General features: G+C 38.4%; 2 protein-coding genes across 3 annotated transcripts in view; both read right to left on the reverse strand.

The window, feature by feature from the left end:
* Positions 1-17,582, reverse strand: part of SLC26A7 (solute carrier family 26 member 7) — a 215,392-nt gene that overhangs the window by 185,148 nt on the left and 12,662 nt on the right. The window contains exon 1 of one of the 2 annotated variants that reach the window (XM_060393519.1): positions 16,404-16,505. The exons of the other annotated variant lie outside the window; for it this stretch is intronic. The gene's annotated coding sequence lies outside the window, so the exon portion shown is untranslated. Of the gene's footprint in view, positions 1-16,403; positions 16,506-17,582 lie in introns of those variants that run through there. 2 annotated transcript variants of the gene reach the window in all.
* Positions 1-17,582, reverse strand: part of LRRC69 (leucine rich repeat containing 69) — a 92,600-nt gene that overhangs the window by 22,443 nt on the left and 52,575 nt on the right. The window contains exons 6-7 of the mRNA XM_027973239.3: positions 16,404-16,505; positions 7,276-7,455 (exon numbers count right to left, since the gene is read on the reverse strand). Coding sequence (XP_027829040.2) covers positions 7,276-7,455; positions 16,404-16,505 — 282 coding nt within the window. The remainder of the gene's footprint in view (positions 1-7,275; positions 7,456-16,403; positions 16,506-17,582) is intronic.

The raw sequence follows: 17,582 nt of genomic DNA on the forward strand, positions 1-17,582 counted from the left end.
ACCAGGAATGAGCACTCCTCTAAAGTTAACTGCTTCAATTAGGAAGTGTAGGAATATTCAGTTTTGCTTAGGACAGTCCTGGCTTCCTGATTTTTCAGTTACTAAGAATGCTGTCTACTTTCACTCTCAAAAGAATCTTGACTAACATAATATACTATACATGGTCAGTCCACCCTTAGGGCAGTTTGGACTGTAATAAGGGCAGAAATCATAAAGAAAATCATGCTCATGACTCAGCGACCCATCTAGCTATGCAACATTCTCTCCAGTACAGAGTGATACTGCCCTCTCATCACCATCTCTGCATAATCAATGGCTTTTGAGTTTCACGTGGGAGGTTCAAACATTCTGGTAATGCACAGCAGATAAATGTGGTGCAGTTGAATGAAATTTAAGATTCTTTAGAAGGAAAAAAAAAATCATGTATACTGAATACAATTGTTAACTCTACCTAGCAGTTTAAGAATAGAGTTCCTTAAAGGGAAAAGAGAATTCAATGAATTCCCATAGAAGTAGAAGCAATCAACAGACAGTATGTGATATCATTCATGATGCTGTTATTGTTCAGTAGCTAAGTAGTTTCCCAACTATAGATCACCAGGCTCCTCTGCTCGCCACCATCTCCCAGTTTTTCAAATTCACATCCATTGATTTGGTGATGCTACCTAACCGTCTCATCCTCTGCCACCCCCTTCTCCCAATCAATCTTTCCCAGCATCAGGGTCTTTTCCAATGAGTCAGCTCTTTGCATCAGGTGGCCAAAGTATTGAACCTTCAGCTTCAGCATTAGTACTTCCAATAAATATTCAGGGTTGATTGACTTTAGGATTGACTGGTTTGATCTCCCTGCTCTCCAACAGACTCTCAAGTCTTCTCCAGCACCACAGTTCAAAAGAATCAATTTTTTGGTGCTCAGCCTTCTTTATGGTCCAACTTTCACAGCCATACATGACTAATGGAAAAACCATAGCTTTTATTAGATGGAACTTTGTTAGCAAAGTGATGTCTCTGCTTTTGAATACACTGTCTAGGTTTGTCATAGTTTTCCTTCCAAAAAGCAAGCATCTATTCATTTCATGGCTGCAATCACTGTCCACAGTGATTTTGGAACCCAAGAAAATAAAAATCTGTCACTGCTTCCATTTTTTTATTCTTCTATTTGCTGTAATGGGACCAGATGCCATGCTCTTAGTTTTTTGAATGTTGAGTTTTAAAGCAGGTTTTCCACTCTCCTCTTTCACCCTCATCAAGAAGCTCTTTAGTTCCTCTACATTTTCTGCCATTAGAGTAGTATCATCTGCATATTTGAGGTTGTTGATAGCTCTCCTGGCAATCTTGATTCCACCTTGTAATTCATCAAGTTGGAATCATGCTTGGCATTTCACATGATGTACTCTGTATATAAGACAAATAAGCAGGGTGACAACATATAGCCTTGTTATGCTTCTTTCCCAATTTTGAACCAGTCAGTTGTTTTACACCTGGTTTTAACTGTTGGTTCTTGACCCACATACAGGCTTCTCAGGAGGCAAGTAAAGTGGTCTGGTACTCCCATCTCTTGAAGAATTTTTCAGTTTGTTGTGATCCACACAGTCAAAGGCTTTAGCATAGTCAATGAAGCAGAAGTAAATATTTTTCTGGAATTCCCTTGCTTTCTCCATGATGCAACAAAAATTGGCAATTTGATCTCTGGTTTCTCTACCTCTTCAAAACCCAGCTTTTACATCTGGAAGTTCCTGTTTCATATACTGCTGAAGCTGACCTTGAAGGATTTTGAGCATAACCTTGCCAGCATGTGAGATAAGTGCAATTGCAAAGAAGTTTGAACCTTCTTTGACATTGTCCTTCTTTGGGATTGGAATGAAAACTGACCTTTCCTAGTCTTGTGGCCACTGCTGGGTTTTCCAAATATTCTGACATATTGACTGCTTTGATTTAGGTCATACCTGGATGGCTTAGTGGTTCTCCCTACTTTCTTCAATTTAACCCTGAACTTCAGTCATGATCTGGGCCACAGTCAGCCAGGTCTTGTTTTTATGATCTTATAGAGCTTCTCCATCTTGGTTGCGAAGAACATAATCAATTTGATTTTGGTATTAACCATTTATATCCACGTAGAGTCATCTATTGTGTTTTTGGAAGATGGTGTTTGCTGTTGCTAGTGTATTCTCTTGACAAAACTGTTAGGCTTTGCCCAGCTTCATTTTGTACTCTAAGGCCAAATTTGCTTGTTATTCTGGGTATCTCATGACTTCCTACATTTGCATTCCAATCCCCTATAATGAAAAGGACATCTTTTTATGGTGTTAGCTCTAGAAGACCTTGTAGGTCTTCTTAGAACTGGTCAGCTTCTTCAGCATCAGTAGTTGGGGCACAGACTTGCATTACTGTGATGCTGAATGGTTTGCCTTGGAAAAGAACCAAGATGATTTCGTCATTTTTAAGACTGTACCCAAGTACTGCATTTTGGACTCCAGTGGACTGTGAGGACTACACCATTTCTTCTAAGAGATTCTTGCCAACAGTAGTGGATATAATGGTTATCTGAATAAATCCACCCATTCCCATCTATTTTAGTTCACTGATTCCTAAGATGTTGATGTTCAATCTTGCCATCTCCTGCTGGACTGCATCCAATTTACCTTGATTCATGGACCTAACATTCCAAGGTCCTATACAATATTGTTCTTTACTACATTGGACTTTAGTTTCACCACCAAACACATTCACAGCTGAGTGCCATTTCTACTTTGGCCCAGCCATTTCACTCTTTCTAAAGCTATTAGTAACTGCCCTCCACTATTCCCCAGTAGCATACTGTACACCTTCTGACCTGGGGGGTGGAGGGGAGGGCTCATCCTCCAGTGTCATATCTTTTTGCCTTTTCATACTGTCTGTGGGGTTCTCCAGGCAAGAATACTGGAGTGGGCTGCCATTTCCTTCAGCAGTGAACCACATTTTATCAGAACTCTTCACCATGACCCATCCATCTTCGGCGGCACTGCACCACATGATTCATAGTTTCATTGAGTTATGCAAGCCCCTTTGCCACAACAAAGCTGTGGGTCATGAATGGCAAGATCATCTATACTCTAATTGTTTTACTGTTTTCCAAATAAAGTGATAAGAAACATTCATGCCATTTCAATTTTCTGAATAACTATATATTACTGTCATGATTATTTATAGTTAGAAAATGTGGTATCTTTGATCTCCTAAGTGTGTAATTTACTTTAAATTAACTAACCACTGCATAAATGTTTTAAAACTAACATTCATTTTCACAGCTGACTGGTTGAAATGATCAGTTTCATAAATGAATGTCAGTGGTATATAAACAATAATAACTTTTTGTTGCAAAGTAGGATTTTGCTCTATATGTAATGAGTAAAATTATTAAATGTAATCTTATGTTTTATTACTGACAGCTTGTTATAAAAAAAAGGAATTAAGACTGAAATTTTCATTATTTTCATAAAGTAGATCAGCTTTTTCACTCATGTGTGGTGAAACCTACTCAATTGAGATTCTTTTGAAGGAAGCCCTAATTACATTACATCACTAAATACAGGACTGAGAGTTCATATTCCAAACTATTCCCTCCCTAAACTCTTCAACTTTAAAGGAATCTAGGAAAATATTAAGTTCAATTAATCTAACTATACAAAATGAAAATACTGAATGCATATCTTTGGCACTATTTGGAATGCAGTATTTGGAAATAATTTTATGAGATTATTTCATTGGTAGTACCAAGTACCATCAACATAGATGTTATGATCCAAGTTGGTGGTAACTAAAAAGGATTAATTTTTGTTGTTGCTTTGAAGCATTATATCCATAATAGTTAATACTTAAGTATCAATTACTTGAAGTTAATGATAATTCTGTAAATGCTGAGGACTAACAAAACTCAGATGGCAAGATCTATAACACATGAAAAAGTCAAAGGCATCTGAATGAATTATGGTAAAAGTTAATATTTGAGATTCAGAAGAATTTTTCATCAAATATTTTCCAATCCACATCTCACTAATTCATAAAATAATTATGCCATAATTCCACATTCCCATGAATAGAAACATTATAATTTGATATTTAGTTATTTCTAGGTTTTTAAATCAAGAACAAAGCCAATTTGTGATTGTGTCTCCTTTTTCAATACAATAGGAAAGACTAGAGATCTCTTCAAGAAAATTAGAGATATTAAGGGAACATTTCATGCAAAGGTGGGCACAATAAAGGACAAAAACAATATGACCCAACAGAAGAAGAGATATTAAGACGTGGCAAGACTACACAGTGAAGTGAAAGTCTCTCAGTCATGTCTGACTCTTTGCAACCCCATGGATTAAACAGTCCATGGAATTCTCCAGGCCAGAATACTGGAGTGAGTAGCCATACCCTTCTCCAGGGGATCTTCCCAACCAGGGATCAAACCAGGTCTCCCACATTGCAGGCAGATTCTTTAACAGCTGAGCTACCAGGGAAGAAGAACTATACAAAAAAGATCTTAATGACCCAGATAACCACAATGGTGTGATCACTAACCTAGAGCTAGACATCTTGGAATGCAAAGACAAGTGGGCCTTAGGAAGCATCACTACAAACAAAGCTAATGGAGGTGACCGAATTCTAGCTGAGCTATTTCAAATCCTAAAATAGGATGCTGTTAAGATGCTGTACTCACTATACCAGCAAATTTGGAAAATACAGCACTGGCCACAGGACTAGAAAAGGTGAATTTTCATTTCAATTCCAAAGAAGGGCAATGACAAAGAATGTTCAAACTACCGCACAACTGCATTCATTACACATGCTAGCAAAGTAACGCTCAAATTCAACAGCATGTGAACCTAGAACTTGCAGATATTCAAGCTGCATTTAGAAAAGGCAGAGGAACCAGAGATCAAATTGCCAACATCCACTGGATCATAGAAAAAGCAAGAGAATTCCAGAAAAACATCTACATCTGGTTCATTGACTATACTAAATCCTTTGACTGTGGGGATCACAACAAACTATGGAAAATTATTAAAGAGATGGGAGTATCAGACCATTTGATCTGCCTCCCTAAAAACGTGTATGCAGGTCAAAAAAAAAAAAAAAAATAGTTAGAACCGGACAAAGAACAATGGACTGGCTCAAAACTGGGAAAGGAGTACATCAAGGCTATATATTGCCACCCTGCTTATTTAACTTATATGCAGACTACATCATGAGAAATGATGGGCTAGATGAAGCACAAGCTGGAATCAAGATTGCTAGGAGAAATATCAATAACCTTAGATATGCAGATGACACCACCTTTACAGCAGAAAGTGAAGAAGAACTAAAGAGCCTCTTGATGAAAGTGAAAGAGGAGTGAAAAAGTTGGCTTAAAACTCAACATTCAGAAAACTAAGATCGTGGCATCTGTCCTATCACTTCATGGGAAATAGATGGAGAAACAGTGGAAACAGTGTCACACTTTATTTTTGGGGCTCCAAAATCACTGCAGATGGTGACTGTAGCCATGAAATTAAAAGACACTCACTCTTTGGAAGAAAAGTTATGACCAACCTAGACAGTTTATTAAAAAGCAGAGACGTTACTTTGCTGACAAAGTCCATCTAGTCAAGGTTATGGTTTTTCCCGTAGTCATGTATGGATGTGAGAGCTGGACTATAAAGAAAGCTGAGCACCGAAGAATAGATGCTTTTGAACTGTGGTGTTGGAGAAGACTCTTGAGAGTCCCTTGGACTGCAAGGAGATAAAACCAGTCCATCCTAAAGGAGATCAGTGCTGGGTGTTCATTGGAAGGACTAAGACTGAAGCTGAAACTCCAATACTTTGGCTACCTGATGCGAAGAGCTGATTCATCTGAAAAGACCCTGATGCTAGGAAAGATTGAGGGCAGGAGGAGAAGGGGATGACAGAAGGTGAGATGGTTGGATGGCATCACCAACTCAATGGATATGAGTTTGAGTAAATTCTGGGAGTTGGTGATGGACAGGGAGACCTGGCGTGCTGCAGTCTATGGGGTTGCAAAGAGTTGGACACGACTGAGTGACTGAACTGAACTGTATGCACTACTGGTGGAAATGCAAATTTGTACAGCCACTATAGGAAAGAGTAGGTAGGTCACTCAAAAAATTAAAAATAGAACTACTATAACATACATCAATTCCACTTTATTACATATCCAGAGAAACTGAAATCGGGATCTCGTAGAGATCTGCACACTCGTGTTCACTGCAGCATTACTCACAATAGCCAGGATTTAGAAACAACCTATGCATGTCTGTTAACAGATGAACGGATGAAGAAGTTGTGGTGTATATCTATACACCACTGAATGTTATTCAGCCAAGGAAAATAAGGAAATCCTGCCATTCATGACAACTTAGATGGACACTGAGGGAAGTACGCTAAGTGAAATAAATCAGACAGAGAAAAAATAAATACTGCACAATAATTTATATGTGGAATATAAAAAAGACAAGCTTAGAGAAATAGTAAAGTGATAGTTATCTGACGTTATGGGTTGGGAGACATGGGGAGATAGTGGTCAAAGTGTACAAATTTTTAGTTGTAAGATTAAGTTACAGGGTCTAATGTACAGCATGTTGATTATGGCTAGTACAATATACATGTATCATGCTTATTATATATATGTATATACGTGCATCATACATATGTATGATATATATTAGTCATATACGCATATATTAGAATACATATTACATATGTATCATATGTTTGAGAAGAGTTGACTCACTGGAAAAGACTTTGATGCTGGGAGGGATTGGGGGCAGGAGGAGAAGGGGATGACAGAGGATGAGATGGCTGGATGGCATCACTGACTCGATGGGCGTGAATCTGAGTGAACTCCGGGAGTTGGTGATGGACAGGGAGGCCTAGCATGCTGCGATTCATGGGGTTGCAAAGAGTCAGACACGACTGAGTGACTGAACTGAACTGAAGAAAATAGATCTTAAGTGTTCTCATCACAAAAATAAAAAATGATGATATGTGACAGGATGGAGATGTAGGTGATAACTGTGGTGGTAGTCATTTTGCATTTATAAATGTATCAAATTAACATGTTGTACACCTTAAATTTATACTATGTTATCTATCAATTATAAATCAATAAAGCTGGTGAAAAACTCATTATATCATCATAGATGTCAATTCTTAGATACAAATGTAATTTATATTGATCAACTTAGACAAGGACAAAGAATAAGAGGTGGTCTTATGTTCATATTCATACAAAAAAACACCATTTACCTTTGATGGAGGAAAAAATTCCACACATTCCAGCCATATGGTTAAAAAGAACTTCCCACATATTGCACACTTTCTTCCCTGAGAGATTATGCTCCTGACCTGTGGGTACCATTTTATGGCTTTCATTAGGAAAGGATTATTTTCTGCTAGCTGATTCATTATAAATCTTGATGTTATTTCCTAGATTGAAAAAGAATATGGTTCCTCAGATTATTCTCAAAATAACTGTTTTATATTACATTGATTCCCATTTCACTAATTTATATTTTTGGTTTATTCTTCACAGTTTCTGTTAAATTAGTTCTCCATGGTATATATAATGAATTATATTGTCAATAACTGGCATTGTAAGTTTAGTTTTCAGCATATACAAAAAGCAAGTTACTTTCATTGTAATATTTCTGTCTCTGACATATAGGAATTCAGATTATAATAAATTTACATTATTAAAGTATAGGTTCAAATTTTGTATCTCTCATCACAATAGGCAAGGACTGTACAAATATTCAGACTAGACTCAAAAATTGAGTCTGTCACATTTACTAAGCTCTAAATCCTTACTACTTAAGCTGCAGAATCAGTAGAACCTGTATCACCTAGAACCTTATTAGAAATTCAGACTTAGTTGCACTTCAGATCTATTGAGCCAGAATCCACAATCTAACAAAGTTCCCCAGGTATTCTGTATGTATGTTAAAGTTTGAGAGATACTAGACTTAAGTTATCTACTAAACTGAGTACCTGAATTGAACCAAATTAGTAGAGTATTGATTTCTATTAATCAAATCTTTGAATACAGTATGTATTAAACGTATCCACATAAATACATACAGAAAACTACACTTTAGATAATAACATTATTAAACAATAAAATAGGTGGTAAGGATGGTCACTATGACAACATCACCATCCTAAAATAAAAAATTATAAAATACATAATTATATCTTCACTGCCCAAGCAAACAAAATAAACATTTGATTCACTCCACTAAATGCCCCTCTTGCACCAAGAGTATGAAGTTCTATGTAAATTTTACAAAAACACTGCATGAATTTTTAATAGTGTATAAGATCTTTTTCTATGGGCTTCCCTAGTGGCTCAGATGGTAGTCTGTCTGCAATGCAGGAGACCTGGGTTCGATCCCTGGGTTGGGAAGATCCCCTGGAGAAGGAAATGGCAGCCCACTCCAGTGTTCTTGCCTGGAAAATCCCATGGACTGCGGAGCCTGGTAGGTTACCGTCCATGGGGTTGCAGAGTCGGACACAACTGAGCGACTTCACTTTCACTTTCAAGACCTTTTTTTGGCCAAAGTGAAAGATTTCTCAGTGGTATTCAAGATAGTCCATGTGGAAATACAAACATATATATATAAATATACATATATAAGCATAACCTTTCACTCAACTATCCCAATTAAAATATTTAAAAATAGTAACAAATTCTATAAATCTGTCTCCCTGTTCCTTATTACTCTATCCCTCCCACTCAGCAAACATCTGGGAAAGTTGCCTCTGTACAGAAACAGCCCTGAGCATGGGTTCCTTAACTGCCTGATCCTTCAGCAGCATAACCTCCTACATACTTCAGCTTATTCTCTGGGATGGTTACATGATGAAGTCATCCTTTCTGAAAGAACTGCCCTTTCACACTAACATTACAGGACTCCTAAATTCAATGTCTATTATCACTTCCCTCTAATTAATTACACAGAACATAGCTTGTGATTCTGAATAAAGTGGTGATTTTTGAGGTAAGTTTTAGCTACCAGAATTCAATGGCTAGTTTCACTATAAAGCCACAGAAAATAGAGAAGAATTCAGACCCAAAATAGCAGACAGTAGAAGAATTTGCTGAAATACACGGGACCAATGAACAGGTCCCATGAAAAAGACACTGATGATGGGGAGAGGCTGAAGGCAAAAGGAGAAGGGGGCAGCAAAGGACGAGATGGTTAGATACCATCACCAACTCAATGGACATGAATGTGAGCCAACTCTGGGAGATTGCAGAGGACAGAGGAGCCTGATGTGTTACAGTTCACAGGGTCACAAAAAGTTGGACATGACTTAGCAACTGAACAACAATTCACACAGCTGACATTTTCCATTCATGATTTCTGGAACCAATCATGTTTGTTGCACTTGGAATTGTTGCAGAACGCTTCTATTACCCATTATTTATATCCTTCTCCTACTTGCTGCCAATGTGTTGCTTTGGAAGACTAATATATATCATTGAAATATAAAGTTATTACTAGAAGAAACACATACACACATATATACAATAAGATACTTTTGGCATGACCAAAACTTTAAATTTTAGGAAATTCGTACCATAAAGACACACGCAATGCAGTTTTTGAGAATATACTACTTAATGATGGCTTGATCTCAGTGTTATTTAAAAGTCAAGAAATCATTTATGGAAAAATAAATTATTCCTTTTGAATAGCTTATATGCTATTCTGTTACAATATTTGTTAGCTAACTATATGCAGGTCAGAGATTATTTCTATGTTTAAACAATCATAGATTAAAATTAGTTTAAGGTGTTTCTTTTAGTTTCCTTGATTTGATTTGGATCATAAAGTTATCTTTACATATATTTATATATAAATATTAAAAATTATAAAACATAAAAACAAATGTGAATCAGAAGGAATGAAGAACTTTGGAACTCTTGTATGATCAGTTGTTACTGAATGATAGGCACTAAAACACAGCATCAAGAGCAAGATACTGAGTCAGTCAGATACATAAATAAGTGCAAATCATGTGGCTCGATGACTTACTAGTGTGACCCTATTTGACAAGTCCTTAAATTCTCTGATCTGGAATACCTCACCTATAAAATAGGAATTTTGTTTCCAACTCTACCATACAGATTTCAGAGAATTAAATGATATAATACAGGTAAAACTCTGTCTAGTATCTGCTGACAGAGTATACTCTGGTTAATATTTTGTTATAATATAATTATCAATATTAAATTTTAGTTCACAAATCTCTGAGATAAGGAAAAGTCTTTAAAAATCTTAACCAAGGAATATCCTGAAACCAGTCCCTATAGTTTTGAAAGTCCAAGTGGTTTAATCAGTCATGTTATAATGGTAACCAAATATCCAGTAGAAATTACTTTTAAGTATAAATACAAAATTATAGTAAATTTGTCATCTTTCTAAGAAAAATTCTTAGAGATACTTTCAAAAACACCCAAATCATTTATATAAGTAAAAATCATTGCTTCTACTAAATAAACAAAACAAAACTCCCAAATTGTTGTGCTCCTGGGTCCTTAAAGTTTTGAAAATGAGAGGGAAGAACTGTTCTCTCACCCTGCACCTGGGTCCCAGACTCAAGGTAACATTCTTGCTCTCATGCGCTCCCTGTAAGACCCCTGCCACCTTGGGTTAACTGCTTATCCAGTCCCCTCCACAAACAAGAATTTCTTCCAACAAGAGACTACCTTTGTTTCCCTTTTCCCTCACTTCTGGCAGCCCCTTTCTGAGGCAATATTACAGCATGGAGTCTGGAGGCCAACTGCTTAGAATGGCATCAGCATTTTAAAACTTACTAGACCTGTGAACTTGGACAAGTTATTTAAACCAAGGCTCAATTTATCTATAAAAGAGGAATAATAATGGTGTCTTCTTTCTGAGGGTTAATGGAGGACTGCTGCAATTCGTGGGGTCAGACACGACTGAGCGACTGAACAGAACTGAACTGAAATTAGTTCATTTCCATTCAGTGCTTGGAACAATGCCTTGCCCATGGTAAGTATAGTAAGTATTAGTTGTCTATTAATATTTTTATTATTACTATCAATACTATTTTATTACCACTGTTCTGAAATGTTTGATTCAAGGAGAACAATTAGGGTATGAGGAATTAAACAAATTTAATACTTCAATTTTAAAATCATTTATAATTAAACATCAAATAAGTTTTTATTCACATAAGGGAGGGAAATAATACTGTTTATGGAAATATAGATTGAGTCTCTGGAAGAGAACTGGAAAAGAGTTAATCAGCCTTGAAAGGATGAAAGTCCTTTGGCTAAGTGATTTCATTCACAGGGATAATATGGACATGAGAAGAGGGTCCAAAGTCAGGGGCGGCGGCCAGGAGGAGACACCCCACGTCCGAGGTCGGGGCGGTGGCCGAGAGGAGCTACCCCACATCCAAGGCCAGTGGCAGCCGGGAGGAGACACTCCGCGTCCGAGGTCAGGGGCGGCCAGGAGAAGCCACCTCGCACCCGAGGCCAGGGGAGGTGACCCTGAGGAGCCACCCTGAGCCCAAGGCCAGGGGCGGCAGCTGGGAGGAGCCACCCACGTCCGAGGCCAGGGCCAGCGGCGGGGAGGAGCAACCCTTGGAGCTGTGGCTGCGCAGGCACAGGAGGGCCTCGAGGAGCCATCCCACGTTGAAGGTCAGGAACGGAGGCAGTAAGGAGATAGCCCTCGTCCAAGGTAAGGAGTAGCGGCTGTGCTTTCCTGGAGCAGCCATGAAGAGATACCCCATGCGCAAGGTAAGAGAAACCCAAGTAAGATGGTAGGTGATGCAAGAGGGCATCAGAGGGCAAACACACTGAAACCATACTCACAGAAAACTAGTCAATCTAATCACACTAGGACCACAGCCTTGTCTAACTTAATGAAACCAACCCATGCCTGTGGGGCAACCCAAGATGGGCAGGTCATGGTGGACAGGTCTGACAGAATGTGGTCCACTGGAGAAGGGAATGGCAAGCCACTTCAGTATTCTTGCCTTGAGAACCCCATGAACAGTAGGAAAAGGCAAAATGATATGATACCGAAAGAGGAACTCCCCAGGTCATTAGGTGCTACTGGAGATCAGTGGAGAAATAACTCCAGAAAGAATGAAGGGATGGAGCCAAAGCAAAAACAATACCCAGCTGTGGATGTGACTGGTGATAGAAGTAAGATCCGATGCTGTAAAGAGCAATATTGCATGGGAACCTGGAACGTCAGGTCCATGAATCAAGGCAAAGTGGAAGTGGTCAAACAAGAGATGGCAAGGGTGAACGTCAACATTCTAGGAATCAGTGAACTAAAATGGACTGGAATGGGTGAATTTAACTCAGATGACCATTACATCTACTACTGAAAGCAGGAATCCCTCAGAAGAAATGGAGTAGCCATCATGGTCAACAAAAGAGTCCGAAATGCAGTACTTGGATGCAGTCTCAAAACGACAGAATGATCTCTGTTCGTCTCCAAGGCAAACCATTCAATATCACAGTAAACCAAGTCTATGCCTCAACCAGAAACACTGAAGAAACTGAAGTTGAACGGTTTTATGAAGACCTACAAGACCTTTTAGAACTAACACCCGGAAAAGATGTCCTTTTCATTATAGGGGACTGGAATGCATAAGTAGGAAGTCAAGAAACACCTGGAGTAACAGGCAAATTTGGCCTTGGAATGCAGAATGAAGCAGGGCAAAGACTAATAGAGTTTTGCCAAGAAAATGCACTGGTCATAGCAAACACCCTCTTCCAACAACACAAGAGAAGACTCTACACATGGACATCACCAGATGGTCAACACTGAAATCAGACTGATTATATTCTTTGCAGCCAAAGATGGAGAAGCTCTATACAGTCAACAAAAACAAGACCTGGAGCTGACTGTGGCTCAGATCATGAACTCCTTATTACCAAATTCAGACTCAAATTGAAGAAAGTAGGGAAAACTGCTAGACCATTCAGATATGACCTAAATCAAATCCCTTATGATTATACGGTAGAAGTGAGAAATAGATTTAAGGGCCTAGATCTGATAGATAGACTGCCTGATGAACTATGGACTGAGGTTTGTGACATTGTACAGGAGACAGGGATGAAGACCATCCCCATGGAAAAGAAATGCAAAAAAGCAAAATGGCTGTCTGGGGAGGCCTTACAAATAGCTGTGAAAAGAAGAGAGGTGAAAAGCAAAGGAGAAAAGGAAAGATATAGGCATCTGAATGCAGAGTTCCAAAGAATAGCAAGAAGAGATAAGAAAGCCTTCTTCAGTGATCAATGCAAAGAAATAAGGGGAAAACAACAGAATGGGAAAGACTAGAGATCTCTTCAAGAAAATTAGAGATACCAAGGGAACATTTCATGCAAAGATGGGCTCGATAAAGGACAGAAATGGTATGGACCTAACAGAAGCAGAAGATATTAAGAAGAGGTGGCAAGAATACATGGAAGAACTGTACAAAAAGCTCTTCACGACCCAGATAATCATGATGATATGATCACTAATCTAGAGCCAGACATCTTGGAATGTGAAGTCAAGTGGGCCTTAGAAAGCATCACTACGAACAAAGCTAGAGGACGTGATGGAATTCCAGTTGAGCTATTTCAAATCCTGAAAGAGGATGCTGTGAAAGTGCTGCACTCAATATGCCAGAAAATTTGGAAAACTCAGCAGTGGCCACAGGACTGGAAAAGGTCCGTTTTCATTCCAATCCCAAAGAAAGGTAATGCCAAAGAATGCTCAAACTACCACACAATTGTACTCATCTCACATGCTAGTAAAGTAATGCTAAAAATTCTCCAAGCCAGGCTTCAGCAATACGTGAACCATGAACTTCCTGATGTTCAAGCTGGTTTTAGAAAAGGCAGAGGAACCAGAGATCAAATTGCCAACATCCACTGGATCATGGAAGAAGCAAGAGAGTTCTAGAAAAACATCTGTTTCTGCTTTATTGACTATGCCAAAGCCTTTGACTGTGTGGATCACAAGAAACTGTGGAAAATTCTGAAAGAGATGGGACTACCAGACCACCTGACCTGCCTTTTGAGAAATCTGTATGCAGGCCAGGAAGCAACAGTTAGAACTGGACATGGAACAACAGACTGGTTTCAAATAGGAAAAGGAGTACGTCAAGGCTGTATATTGTCACCCTGCTTATTTAACTTATATGCAGAGTACATTATGAGAAACGTTGGACTGGAAGAAACACAAGCTGGAATCAAGATTGCCGGGAGGAATAACAATAACCTCAGATATGCAGATGACACCACCCTTATGGCAGAAAGTGAAGAGGAGCTAAAAGCCTCTTGATGAAAGTGAAAGAGGAGAGTGAAAAAGTTGGCTTAAAGCTCAACACTCAGAAAACGAAGATCATGGCATCTGGTCCCATCACTTCATGGGAAACAGATGGGGAAACAGTGGAAACAGTGTTAGACTTTATTTTTTTGTGCTCCAAGCTCACTGCAGATGGTGACTGCAGCCATGAAGTTAAAAGACGCTTACTCCTTGGAAGAAAAGTTATGACCAACCTAGATAGCATATTCAAAAGCAGAGACGTTACTTTGCCGACTAAGGTCCGTCTAGTCAAGACTATGATTTTTCCTGTGGTCATGTATGGATGTGAGAGTTGGACTGTGAAGAAGGCTGAGCACCGAAGAATTGATGCTTTTGAACTGTGGTGTTGGAGAAGACTCTTGAGAGTCCCTTGGACTGCAAGGAGATCCAACCAGTCCATTCTGAAGGAGATCAACCCTGGGATTTCTTTGGAAGGAACAATGCTAAAGCTGAAGCTCCAGTACTTTGGCCACCTCATGCCAAGAGTTGACTCATTGGAAAAGACTCTGATGCTGGGAGGCATTGGGGGCAGGAGGAGAAGGGGACGACCAAGGATGAGATGGCTGGATGGTATCACGGACTCGATGGACGTGAGTCTGAGTGAACTCTGGGAGTTGGTGATGGACAGGGAGGCGTGGCGTGCTGCGATTCATGGGGTCGCAAAGTGTTGGGACACGACTGAGCGACTGAACTGAACTGAATGTTTATAAAGGCCAAAAAGTTATAAGATTATTAATATCTAAACAGCCAACAGCAGGAAAGTAGTTTAAAATATTCTGGTATAATTGTATACCAGTATATTATTATGTAATCATTAATAAAGAGGTCATGGACTTATTTTTTACTGACTGGAAAAATATTCACCATATTTTGAGTAAAAAATGAAGTATCTAAATAGTACACAGCTTGAACAAAGTTTTGGAATCAAAAACTTCTGGATTTATGAAAAGTTCTAGCAAAATAAATGTTAGAACAGTGACTGTATCTCTGCACACTGGATTTTTGAGTATTTTTATGAATTTTTATTGCCTTTTCTCTGATTTCTCTAAATAAGCTTGTATTACTTTTAAATAATTTTTCAACTGGTGGCTCAGATGGTAAAGAATCTGCCTGCAATGCAGGAGACCCTGGTTCAATTCCTGGGTTGGAAAGATCCTCTGGAGAAGGAAATACCAATACACTCCAGTACTCTTGCCTAGAGAATTTCATGGACAGTGGAGCTTGGTGGGCTACAGTCCACAGTATCGCAAAGAGTTGAACACAACTGAGTGACTGACACACATGGCATTATAACTAATATGTTCTTCCTCGCTCATCTGTATTTTCTAGTTTTCTGTATTAAACATATATTACTTGTTCAATAAGGGGAAAATGTTATTTTTTAAAAAAAACTAAACCATTATTGTTTCCTGTAGTCAAGAAACTTGAACCATTCCCAATACTTGAACGTTTTAAGACAATTCTGCATGTTCAGCTAAAAGGACCTGAGAAATCCACATTCACAATAGAGACTCATACTCAAATGTGGTAAAATCTGCAGTCTTCGATGTGTCTATCACCAAAAGACATACACAGCCTGTCCTCTAGTATACTTCCCTATTCCTTCTTTTAATATCACCGACTTCTTTGACTAAAGGGAACACAATTTCTGGATCTTATTCTTTCATCCCCTAGGAATGGGGATAAATGACAAGGGGATGGAAGAGGCAAAAGACCCCAGTAAGAACAAATCAAATATATCTTTAGATAATACTGAAAAAATGCATGGACGCTAAAGCAAACACAAATTCCTCTCTTTTGACCCAACAAAATGTTTAAAACGTCTCTGAATGTGGTCACTCTGGAAATCAGATAGGATCACATTGGATTCTGCATCAAGTCAAAAAGATTATGACTAGGGTCCACAATGCCAATGGATTATGGTTGTATTAATCATTTGCTGGCTTGGTAAGAATGCTTTAGAAGAAAACTCTTTAAAACTTAAATCATGGCTTTAGCTCGAAGACCTGTGTGAATGACATAAGGCTTCACCTGTAAACTCCAGACGTCCTCCTGTTTTATAGCACTAACTGGCCACTTCAGGAACAGTGGGTTTCCCTCACAGTAGAACTCCTTCAGCTTCAAATCTTGAAACTTTCAAAAACAAAATAAAAAACTTCATTACACAACAAAATAAACCTCACTTCGGAGCCTCCATTGTCAACAAAACTAGACTTTTTAAAAAGTCTACTTTAAAATTTAAAATAATTAAATATTTATCAATATTTTTAAAAAATATTACTTTATTTAAAATCTATATTCCATATTAGGATTTTAACAGCAAGGCATACTCAAGTTATTAGAAGCATAACCATGTTACCAAGGATGGCAATGACTTTAGAGGTCATTGGTGGCATCCCCCAAACTAGACAGCTGAGAAAGCTTGTTCAGGATCATAGAGCTGGTTATTAATGAAATAAGGGTTAATTAATCAAATGCTGGGTACAGTTTGCAACTAGTATGTTTGTTAGGAACCAAGATGATGAAAAATCCCTGGAGGTATGCATAGCAACCCACTCCAGTATTCTTGCCTGGAGAATCCTCATGGACAGGGAAGCCTGGAGGGCTACAATCCATAAGATTGCAGAGTTGGACACAACTGAAGCAACTTAGCACGCACTCATGCATGATGAAAAATAACACTCTAATACACACCAACATCTAGGTATCACATACTGTCTTATGATTCATTTATTTATGATCAGGGAGGAAGGTAAGGGGAATAGAGAAATATCAAAAAAAAATCTCATTTTATTGAAGTACAGTTGATTTACCTGTTGTGCACAATGAAAATTAAAAAAAAAAAAAAAAGAAAATATACAATTCACAAGGGTATTAAATCTTCTTTGAAGAAAACCTAAATTCAGCTGGATTCTACGCTTCGTATAGAAAAATAGGGAATTCTCTTATATTAATATTATGCTTTGACTCCCAAGAACTTATGTGGTTTTTAAAATTAAACTAATTTAGAGATTTACTTTTCTGAGACTGTGAGATAGGGAAAATAATACCTGCCTTCAGTGGTGTGCAGATAAAATGGTTCTTTGGAAAGGAAAAAGAAGCTCTGATTTGTGGCCTGTTTCGATTTGAAGGTGTCAATTCTCCTACAATGGCTGATTCCAGCCACTGAACAGAGTTGGGAAGAGATGTGGAAAACTGACTCTTGTGAGC

This window comes from Ovis aries, chromosome 9, assembly GCF_016772045.2.
Source record: "Ovis aries strain OAR_USU_Benz2616 breed Rambouillet chromosome 9, ARS-UI_Ramb_v3.0, whole genome shotgun sequence".
Classification (NCBI taxonomy): Eukaryota; Metazoa; Chordata; class Mammalia; order Artiodactyla; family Bovidae; genus Ovis; species Ovis aries.